This window comes from Colias croceus, chromosome 7 (assembly GCF_905220415.1).
Source record: "Colias croceus chromosome 7, ilColCroc2.1".
In the NCBI taxonomy this organism is placed as follows: Eukaryota; Metazoa; Arthropoda; class Insecta; order Lepidoptera; family Pieridae; genus Colias; species Colias croceus.
The window spans coordinates 1049946-1062217 of NC_059543.1; the positions used below are offsets into that span (position 1 = coordinate 1049946).

Consider the following 12272-nt stretch of genomic DNA (forward strand, 5'->3'; position numbering starts at 1 on the left):
TTCACGAGAGGGCCCCAAGCGAAGAATTGCTACACACGCTACTTACGGAGGCCGAGTTTTCCGTCAACGCACGACCGTTGACGCATGTGAGTGTCGACCCGCACGACCCGGAGGCGCTTACGCCTAATCATTTCCTGCTGGGCTCATCGGCGGGCCTACCTACGACGACACAATGCGACGTGCAAGACCGGCAGATGTGGCGAGCGAGTCAAGCGCTCGCGAATCATTTCTGGCACCGCTGGGTGAAAGAGTATTTACCCACGCTGGTGCCACGCGGCGAGCCGCGAAACACAGCGAGGCGCGTGTTAGAAGGCGACGTGGTGGTGATCGTAGATCACACGTTGCCCCGCAACACCTGGCCGATGGGTGTCGTAGTGCGCACTCATGCCGGCCCCGATGGCGCTGTACGGGTGGCAGAGGTGAGAACACGGAGCGGCGTGTTCAGAAGACCGGTGAGCAAGCTCGTCGTCGTGGCCAAGGAGGCTACGCATGCTACGCCGGGGGGAGAGCTGTTGAGGAGCGACGAGCGGCCAAACAACGAGGCGTCCGGCTCGTGTTGAACGAGCGGAAACGGAGTTATACCCAGTGGTCGACGGCGCGCGCGCAGGCGACGGCGGGGGTGCTTCCGTCCCGCAACATCGTTTCCCACGGCTCTTACCTACCTACGCTATTGTACCCTTGTAAATTGTATAAATATGTTAAGATTTTGTTGTAAAGTTAGTCTAAGATCAAGTTTGGAGAATAAAGAGCTATCGAGGAAGAAACTGAGTTTTCAATCTACATACAGTCCACAATAAATGCCATAATTAATCGATATTATTCACTAAATTCCAATTATAACACAAAAGAAATTACCGACTGCCAATACAAAGCAAAGCAAAATCCCGTTCACACCATTCTACGACGATTTAAGTCTCATTGAAATTTGAATTGTATTCAGAAACAGCTGCAGATAACAGAAGGCTTTGGGCCTTGGATGCGAGGCCGAGACGACCTCGCTACGATTATCCACTGCAACGTTGGTACTGCAGTGCTAAATGGATTCAAGCGGGAAAATGGGTTGTGTCTCAAGGAAGACATGTGTTGACGAATAAAAGCTTCTTAGTGGTGAAATAAGGTGTAGATTGTATGGGCTTTTGAATTAGTGAAGTGGTAATATCCATCAAGCAATAAGCATCCATGATATTATGTCGAAGGAAATAGATAGTATAAAATTTAAAGCATTGTTTTCAATTTTCATGAATAAAACTTTAAAATCTGAAAGGTACAAAAAGGTAAAACAGAACAATGTTGAGCCAGAAAATAGAAATACATAATAATAATTATTGATTGCGTTTGTATCGCCAAATTGCCAGACAAGAAAGACTTCCGAATCGCTATTCACTGTCCAATAGTAATTGTATTCTCTAATTTTTTATGAAGGTTTATTGTATAATATAATAACAACCACATAAATAGATAATAAAACTATACCAAAGTTGCACCAAAAACGTTTATGGAATAAACAGCTGCAAGTCCGTCAAATAAAGAGAAGCTATTCACAAAGTTAGCCTAAAGAGCTCTTAAAAAGCCATATTAAAAAAATTGCATTCGTAACTTGTGAAGCGAGACAAAGAAAAGTTTGAAGCGAATTCTCTAATCCCAACAGTTACAAGCGATTGTAGCCAGCTGACAAAAGTTTTATTTTTTCTGTTTTTAACTGGAATCGGATCTGCAATTGTGACGCTTGGCACTTATGGCGCGTAAATAATTCTGTTGTTCAGTTTAGTTACAATTTGTATTGATCCGGTGAAGTTTAAACTTTGAATTAAAGTTTCACTGATCAATTGTGTTGTTTTGTAGATATGTAGGATATACCAATGTTTTGTATGTTTTAAGGGGCTATTCTGATATTACACTCACATTCAAGTCTATAAGTTAGAGCTGGGTGCATGATAATGAGGAGGAAACTAAACGTCTCCAAGGCGACTGTTTTTATTTCTAGCAAATAAAACTATGTAAGTAACTATATAAAAGAATCTGTAAAAAGGAATGTATCTGGTACATCACCAGTGCTTGTGTTGATAGAGGTGGCCGATTTGCTTCTTTGTTTACGATACCACAAAAACGTGTTTCTAGATTCTTGAACAGAAACAATCAACTTTTTGATTGATTTTAAACTTCCGTTAAAATTTCACCCCTCCTGAAGCAAATTTAAATTGATTCTAAAATGAAGAGACCATCATGTTTTTAGTGGAAAATTTATGAAATTAGCATAGCGGTTAATTCCTTCAGGGTTCAGAGTATGAATATTGTAATCTCTTTTCAGTGGCAATTACTATTCTGTTTTCTTCCTACTATGTTTAAATTTGAAACACAAATTTGAAAATAGACCTTAGAATCTTTTAGTCATTTATTTAAAGCTTATATTTTTTCTGGTCTTATAACTTTTTACGTAAGATTTATAATGAGATCATTTCCGAAACACTGTTTTGTGTTTGTATATTTTTTAGACCCGAGAAGTCTTCAATTATTTTTAAGTTCTAAATAATTAGGGTGCTCTAGTAGAATGATTATACTATATCAGCTACTTAGTAAAGTTTTAAGTTTGTATTTTACATTCCCATAGATTTCACAACTACACGTGATTTATATCTAGGACACTTCGTTTAAACCATCCATATATTCGATGATAAAAATATCAATATACCGATAAATAAATGAGATAACGTAAACACATTCAATTGATATTCATAAATTATTATTTGCGTATGAAATAACATTATTAACCCGGGAAATATTTTATTTTATTTCATATAAAATCAGGTCAATGGGATACTGTATAATAATTAATCCTGTTTGTAATTACCTAAATTTCAAATCATACCATTTTTGTTATTGTTAATTACATTTAGTGCTGTACTAATTAAATAAATTGATATACAATGATAATTTCGATAATTACGGAGTAATAAAGTAGTAAATAATAATTTAATCATTAATGAATGTATGACCCATTGAATGTACCCTTATGTTCTTATATTCTAGATTTACATATACAAAAAAAATCTTAATGGTGGTACTCGGCTTCACCAAATTTCGCAAAATTCTAATCGACAAAAAAGATTATATATCTTACGTCCGTTGGATGATTTGCTATTAATTTAATGTAGGTGATGAAAATTTTTGTCTAAAATAATGATTCGATAATTGTAGATAATAACTGTTTTACGAACATTATTATTGCTTCTGCAATATTTTTTTAAAGTGACTGTCAATATGCTCCGTATTAATTGTTAGCCTAGTTTGTTCATAGATTGTCTTTTATGAAGAACGTAGCCTGTTTATTTATAACTAGCTGTCCCGTCCCGGCTCCACTCGGATTGACCCGGGATAACAACAAAAGAAAATATAGCCTATGTCACTCGGGAATAGTGTAGCTTTTAGCTAGTGAAATAAGTTTCTCGTTTCTTGACATATTTTCGCGTTCAAGGTTTTGTAACAAAACTCATCAGCCCCCCTAGCCAAGTGGCTTTCTGTTAGCGTAGCGTTCAATAGAATAGACTACGAATGTATGAGATTGACGTAAGCTGTAGATACGTTTATCTACAGCTTCTATTGAACGCTACGCTAACAGAAAGCCACTTGGCTAGGGGGGCTGGACCGACTCTATCGATTTTTATGTTTGTTTACTTATATTCTGAAATGACGAAAAAGACCACAAGGTTTTCTGGTACGAGCACGTGACATCAGTAAGTGAATATCTGCATTTACACACGACGATATCAATACTTAATAATGGATGGTATTTAAAAGTACTTCAATTTATTCCCATTTCATTTACCTAATTTTGTCTGTGTTCCACCAAATATACTGAATGTGCACCAAAATATGTTCATTAAAATATGTCATAACGAGCATCTATTTAACAACTGTTGCAAATTTGTAAAAATAGTTATACACCTAATTTTAAAAACAAGCATTTATTTCTTTAGTTTTACTTCAGATAATGCACTGCAAAATGTATTTGAATCAAACACCAATTAATGTCCAATGTAGCTTTATTAATAAAAAATGAACACATTATAAAATGTAATGCTTACTAAAAATGTCTTTTTAATACTAATCAGTACGAACCATAATAATTCAAAATGTTAAACAAAGTCTACTCCTACAACGTTCACATTATCAGTCCACTCAATCTCTGCAGTACTTCTTTAAATTATTGCACCAATAAAGCGCACTTTGCCTTTGTAGGACGCCCACGTTTTCGTTTTTGCCCGATGGCTATGTTTTTGGCTTCTACTGGAGGTGTTATGTATTTCAGCCTGTGTGCCTAGTGCGAGTTTTCATCGAGTACGAAACGTTACTATCGCGTTTGCGTCACAGCCGAATTAGTATGGGAAATCGAACAGCGCCCCTAGCGGACGTATGGGGAAGCTTTGATTCCCCATACAAATTTCGCTGTGACGCAGACGCGATAGTAACGTTTCGTACTCGATGAAAACTCGCACTAGGCACACTGATCGCAAGTCCAGTACAGTACATGTTTACATTTATAATTTTTAAAAAACTCGGGGCAGTTACATTGACCCTTTACCCAGTCACTATTTTGGGAAGGCAAGACAACTATCCAGTGAGTAAAGGCAAATTTCTGGAATTCATCGAATGTCTCCCAACTTTGCCCGTTTGGAACATTTATTGGTTGCTGAACCTTCGACTAGATAAGATTTTTGTATCGCTGTTGTTGATATGGTTTTCACTTTTTTGTTCAATTTCGCCCATTGGTATGCTGATGTCCAATCAGATAGTTCTATCAAAGGTGTGCTTGAAAACGAGTCCACTTTATAATTTTCGGACCACTGCTTGACCATGTCAAGAGTAACAGCACGAAACCGGGACAGTGGAATTCGTTCTCTAAGGGTGTGGCTATCTTTTATGCTCCTATTGAAAGCCTCGAGTGCATTATTCGTAGATGGAGATCCGTCCGAAACGCCTAGGTACCAATTCGGGTTTTGTATTATCCATTCTTCCTTGAAGTATGTAATAAAAGCATTTTGACTTTTATATTTGTTCAAAAAAGCTGCTAAAGCGGTGTTGAACACGCCCGGTGCTGTGACAGAATGTAAAATGTCGATGCCTTGTAGAAGATCTTTCTGCAGTCGTTTGTCTACTAGTTTAACTACTTGTTTCTGAATATTCTTTTTAGCGTGAGCCCAGCACATTCTGACTGTAGTCTCAACTCCAAATACTTCCGTAAACGCATTTTGAATACTCTTGGCTGCATCACAAATTAAAACCTTCGGCTGCATTACATGCGAATACAGAGTGTAAGCGCTATCTTTAAGCTGTTCAAATAACATTTTAAAATCTTCTTTGCGTTCTGAGCTAGAAATGGCCAAACAAAAAGGATACAATTTTCAAAAACGGAGCAATAGGCAGGCATATGCGCGTCGCAAGCGCGCCGAAACCATTTTCAGTAAAATAAATATAAGTCTTAGAAGTAATGTTTTACGAAATGCATTATTTGTTCTTCAATTATAATTATTTCTATAACATAAAAGTTGTACAAAACCGTTTTAAATGGGTAAACGGTACTAGGATGCATACTAAATATTTTGTGTAACATTCAGGAATATTTGGTGCACGATCAGTATTTTTCGAGGAATAATAAAATAGTTATTGTTACAATAGAATATTTGCCGCGCACTACAATAAAAAAGTGTTATATTTTGGTGTTAATTTGGAATTTGTTTGATGTAACATATTTTGTTGGCCGAGTAGTTTAATTATAGTAAAACAATTAAACAGGTTTAAGATCAATATTTTAGAAATGCATACATAGATGTACCTTTAGATTTTTGGTGAACACAAAAATATTATCCCTTAATAATTATGAGAAAATATACCCTAATGCTTACATTAAATAATATGCATGCCTTTATTATTACCTACACGTACTGAAATTTTTCAACCATTTATTTACTGTAGACGTCAATTTTCTTAAGCTTCTAAAGTAATTAACGTTAGACGTAGTGAGCACTCAGCTGAAGTTTAAGCTTTATCGTATACAATGAATACTGTCTCAACATCTTTTAAGAGCTGTAAAACAAAAAGCGCTTTAAGGAGCTAACTTGTTGTAAGTTGGTTTTCGACGTTTTGTAAGGTCAAGTCAACATTATCACTATTACTACATAGTATAAAACTAGCTGTCGTTCTGTCTGTGTTTGTGTATGCTTTGATCTTTAAAACCACGTAACGAATTTTGATGTTGTTTATTTTAAGGTAGGTAACTAACCTAGAGGTTCTATGCAAAGTTATTAGTAACTAAGTATATATACTTTTTTAAGTTTTCGACAAAGCGGGTGCGGGCGAAAAGCTAGTTTTAATATTTAAAAAAGAAATTATAGTAGAGTTAATTGATAGAGATCTAAGTATAACAAAGTTAATACGTAATATTATTATATCCAATTCAAATTGCTTTTATAAGTAAATGCCACTAAAATATACCTATGTCTACGAGTATATACTCGTAAGTATATAGTATAGGTTAGTATATAGCTTGCTACTATATGGTTTACTACGATCCACATTGTGGTGGAAAGCAGTTTGACACAACACGTTTTAATTGAAACCGAATGTAGATACGCTTAGGTACATGTATACAGTATGTACATACATACACAGTAGTGACTCAGTAGTAAAAGTCCCTGATTGCAGTTAGGTAAATCGTATGACTAGGTGAGCTTGCAAAACGTTATTATTAATTAGTTTTAGTAATGCGCTATATCTTAAAGATTGTTTGAAAGTATAATATACTCAAACTTTTCAGCATGGTATTGAACGATACATAATACGAAACAATAGAGAGTGCTCTATAAAATTTTGTTTTACCTTGGTTCCGCAAATATTTAATTAATAATAACAAGATTGTTAATCCAAGTAATCTTCTGAAGCTACACACCATTTAAAAGTCACTGGTTACAAATGGATTCTCGTAAATAGAACCGAAAAAAAAAATACAAAAAGAAATATTCCCGCCATATATATTATGTAGATATTATGTAAGCCTTACCAATTATTATTTTAAACATTGGAAAGTGACCCTTTATGTTAAATCAAATGTAATTAAATTGTTATCGATAAATTCAAATTTATTTGTTTCGTAGCGTATCAGACTAACCACGAGCCGACTGATCCTAACCATAATCTGAATAAAATGTTGAATTTATATTTACTGTGAAACTTGCTTTTATACGTAGCGCTTGTCTACATTTTACAGCTTTACAGTGGTTGTAGACAGTTTATACATTACTAAAATAAAATAGAACATGTAAAGAATAAAAGTAGTACAATAATATGGAGAACAAGCAAGATTTTTGGAAGTTTAAACGATTAATATCTAAGTGATCATGCGCAGAAGATTGGAAACATTTCAGGAGGCTAATAGCTGAAATAAAGATTGAAATAATTGATAGCATACCCTTGGTCCACAAGAGAAAGCTAGTTTCAAATAATTTGGACATTTGAAAGTTTGTGAAAACAACATAAAGATCCCTTTAAAATTGATACTAGTAAAGCTCATAAAAGCGTGTATTAAACTTGTAAGAAAGTTCAGGCGGAGGTTTCTTATAAAGATGGGCGATTTAACTGGATAACAAGTTCAAAGTATACTAAACGATAAATGTTACACAATGTTATTTATATTAAAAAAAAAATTCATACTTACGTAAACACTGTTAAAAATCAAGTGCAACTATCAAGTTAAAGCATAACGTTATTAAGCAAGATTCTTTATTACATTTTTGCATATACGTAAGAACTAAACTCAATCAACTCAAATAACAAGAAGTCATAAAAATAAATTATTATCTAGGATCATCTAATGCCGTCTCAATTCAATATGCCGTCCGTATACAATTGCTTTACAAAAAGCCGTGCACAATCATAGCAAGAACCGGGATTTAGTTTTTATGTTCATTCCATCCGTGATCTAATTAACAATTCAGTACCGACATTCCCTCGAAGCCTGGAGTGAAATATTGTAGGGAAAGACGTTTTAACTGGCATTGAATAGCTTGGTGAAATGAAATATGTTACCATTGTTGTAAGGATTAAAATAAATTCTCATAAGTGTCGTAACATAATATCATTATTTTGAGTATACATATACATAGTAGAATAATATCGTAAACTATTCGTTTTCAGGGATTATGTGTCGCATACTTACAATTATGAAATATAAATTAACTAGCGGTCTTTCCCGGCTTCGCCCGTGGTACATATTTACGTTTTCTCTACATAAGAACCATCCTCGTACGTCAAGGAATGTAATAAAAAAATAATTATCGAAATCGGTCCACCCGTTCACGCGTGATGCCGTGACCAAGGAAAACGGGTTTCATTTATTTATATGTACTTATATTAAAATTTATATACCGCTAAGTAGGTTGGTTTAGCATTAGTAGAACAACATTTACCTGGTTAGTTAGTTTACTATAACACTAACTGCATTTGCTTAGCAAAAACATAATAGCTTTATAAATAAACCTCTATTCTGGTTTAAACTGCAGTTCCATAAATTGTCTAAACAATATTCTAGCTAAAAGGAATCCTAAACTACGTTTATGTATGCGGAAAGTCATTGTTTCAACCAAAGCGATAAAAAACCTATTTTAAAGCTCACCTAATCTCAATGATCCGTAGATTCACTAACACCACAAATTGTGTCAAATTATATTCAGTTTTACTATAAACTTTCCCTCTAACTACTTTTTCAATCCTTGGATAAAATTTATCTGTCCAATAAAGTATTACACGAACATATTAAAATATCACCTGTTAAACTGTCAAATACGGACAATTACAATACATTTATGAAATGGTAGTTTAGTACGTTATTCGACGAATAAGTATTAACCAAGGATTAAAAATCAGCACTAACGACCCATTTCTCAGTTTATTGATCAAAGCGACTCACATTCGTCACGTGGAAAATTATATATTTATGTCTTTTATTGTCAAGCATTTAATAACTGTGTAATGAAATAGTTCGCTCATGCCAGAGATACCTTTAATATTAAATAGGTGCTAGTTGTAAACTTAATTTCACATCCACGCTTTCATATTTATTATTTTTAGATACTTTATTTGGTATCTAAATATAGCATGACTTTGGTATTTTTACCAAAACACTAGCGGTCCGCCCCAGCTTCGCCCGTGGTACATATTTACGTTTTCTGTACATAAGAACCATTTTCATACTTTATGAAATATAATAAAAAAAGAATTATCGAAAATGGTCCACCCGTTCACGCGTGATGCCGTGACCAAGGAAAACGGGTTTCATTTTTATATATCAAACATAGAGCCGCAATTAGTTTATATTCGTTTTACAATCCATACACTTCCAAAAACTAATGTTATTGGTTCTACGACGTAGCAATTAGAAAGTCGATTTGTTTCACGCTTATGTGCTTATATAGTCTCGTATTTACAGTTATAGAAAAACTAGATTTCCGCCCGCGGCTTCGCACGCGTTTTCCAAGGAAAAACCGCATAGTTCCCGTTCCCGTGGGATTTCCGGGATAAAACCTATCCTATGTGTTAATCCAAGTTACCATCTATATGACGTGTGCTAAATTTCATTGTAATCGGTTTAGTAGTATTTGCGTGAAAGAGAAATAAACACACACACATCCTCACAAACTTTCGCATTTATAATCTTAGTAAGATAGGATAGGATTTATAATATTAGTAGGATAATATAATATTTTCGCTTAATGATAGAGTAAGAATAAAAAGAAAATATAACCAATGTCAAACTATTTATCCAAGAAAGGGTTGTCGTGCATAAAGGCGTTTCATAGAACTTAGAAAGCATATTGGAAGTTTTGAGAAAAGCTTCGTATTTAAAGGTCAGCTTTCACAAAGAAAATTCTTCAAAGAATATAATGCTAAAAGCGTGTACATAAACATCAGTGCTAAATATTTACTAATCTTTATAAAAACAATTAACTAATTAACGTCAGTTTTAACTATATTATGAAAAATAAAAACAAACTAGCCGTGCCCTGTGGTTTTACCCGAATTGCTCCGCTCCTATTGGTCTTAGCGTGATAATATTGATTAGCCTATAGGCTCGCGATAAATGGACTAAACTAAAGCCCGGCATTCACTACACGCACCGCGAGCCGAGCCCCGAGCCGTACCAATCCGTGGACAAATCCGTCATCGCCCACACACTACACGAGCGCCGAGTTGCAGTCCAGTCGACTGTGAACTTTGGTGAGCCTTGCACGTATCTATCCTACCACGAAAAAAAGCTCTCTGACTCTAGTAGTCGGTGCAATATTTATAACGCAGAAAAAAAAGCGCGTGTGGCAAAGGAATAGCTGAAACAACGAAGAAAAAAAGAACGAACGAACTAGAACTGCACATTTGATAAACTTTTTTCAATTAAATTAATATACATATTTATAATAATAATGACCGATACGAGTAATTTTTATATTTTATTTTACTAATAAACCATTCTTAACATAATAAACATTTTCTGATTTACAGAACTGAACCTTTTTTCTTTTTAAATACTTACTAGAGACGTTACTCTAAAAATCTAATCTGTTATCTACCTAGAATCCACCATAAATAAATAAATGCGTTGTGATTTATGAATTCTTATAATCCATACTAATGTTATAAATGCGAAAGTAATGTCTGTTACTCAATCGCGCCTTAACTACTGAAGCAATTTGCATGAAATTTGGTAAAGAGATATTTTGATACCCGAGAAAGGACATAGGCTACTTTTTATCCCAGGAAATAGGATAGGTTTTATCCCGGCAATCCCACGGGAACGGGAACTATGCGGGTTTTTCTTTGACTGCGCGGGCGAAGCTGCGGGTGGAAAGCTAGTTATTTATAAAATTAATTATGTATATATGGCGAATGACTGACAAGTTCACCGACAAATCCGCGCGCGCACACACACGTACGGATTTGTCCCGCGCGGCTCGGGTGCGGCGCGGCGCTCGCGTCTCCAGACGGCGAGCCCGCGCCGAGCCGCGAGCCGCGCACAACTACACATACACACGCAGATTGGTCCGCGGACTTGTAGCCAGCTACAAATCCAGCGGATGGGTGCGCCTGTGAATGGTACCCATTACAGTGAAATAATTTTTCTACTCGGACACGTGATTCCTGAGATAAGCGCTTCAAGCAAACAAACTCTTCAGCTTTATAATACTAGTACAGCTTCTAAGAAGCTCCAGTGATTGTTCTAAATATAGGTAACCTAAATACATTACCTTCGAGAATCGAGACACGTCTAAAAGGGAACTAAATCTATTGAAGCACGCAATCTAATTGGTGTTTGATAGTTAAGTCCAAGCGTAGGACGAGACAGTTGACCTATTTAATTAATAGACTGAAACGATATGGATTCTTCCGAAGATAAACATTTAGCTAGGACTCTCGTTACATAGGTACCTACTGACGTGAAGGTAATAATTAATATTGTTTAAAAAAAAACATACTAAACATTTGAAATTGTTCTATTGTCACCGAATATGTATCAATAAATAGGTATTTCCTCGCTGCCATAGAAATACATTCTTGTTAACGATTCTAAGTAGGTATGTACGGTGTACCTATTATAATATTGTATGTGAGTTACATGATTTCTTCTTGAAGAAAATGAATAAAGAAGAAATAATCATAACTTTTTCGTAAGCGAATAATAATATGATTTATTTATTTTATTTATATACATACTCTTTATTGCACACACAAAGTTTGACAAAATCAGGATAAATTGTTTACAATACTCACATTTCTTGTGCAATGTCTATAAAATGTATAAGATATGTTTCAGCTTTCAGGTTCTAACACTTTTCGATATTCGATTCCAAATACAAGAACAGAAAATTACTTACATGTAGGAATGTTAAATGAAATAAACACTTAATAATTATAGGGCTTTTTAAATACTCCTCACAGCTAGATACGAAATCTATCGATTGAAACACCATTATAAAATTCTTTTTTTAACTTAAACTTTTTTTTTATAAACGGACAGGATTATTTTTACGTCAGTCGAATTCCTAAATTCAAAGCACCTAAACTTTATTAAATAAACGTAGCTTGTAAGTTATATGTTTTTATTTAAGTTTACCTATATTATGTTCAATATTCATACCTGAGAATCCTTTAAATTACATGTACTACAGAATTCAGGCGCAATTTATTATCTGTAACAAATGACTGCACGTGAGACTGTCATGCCGTTCGAA

The 12272-nt window shown here is 34.8% G+C and overlaps 2 protein-coding genes across 2 annotated transcripts in view; both read right to left on the reverse strand.

Annotated features, from left to right (window-relative positions):
* Window positions 1-12272, reverse strand: part of LOC123693224 — a 50959-nt gene that overhangs the window by 18657 nt on the left and 20030 nt on the right. The gene's annotated exons all lie outside the window — the stretch shown is intronic.
* On the reverse strand, window positions 3818-5388 carry LOC123693223. The gene is made up of 2 exons (XM_045638224.1): window positions 4702-5388; window positions 3818-4303 (listed from the first exon to the last, which is right to left on the reverse strand). The coding sequence occupies exons 1-2, from the start codon at window positions 5340-5342 to the stop codon at window positions 4294-4296; spliced, it is 651 nt and encodes a 216-aa protein (XP_045494180.1). The 5' UTR covers window positions 5343-5388; the 3' UTR covers window positions 3818-4293.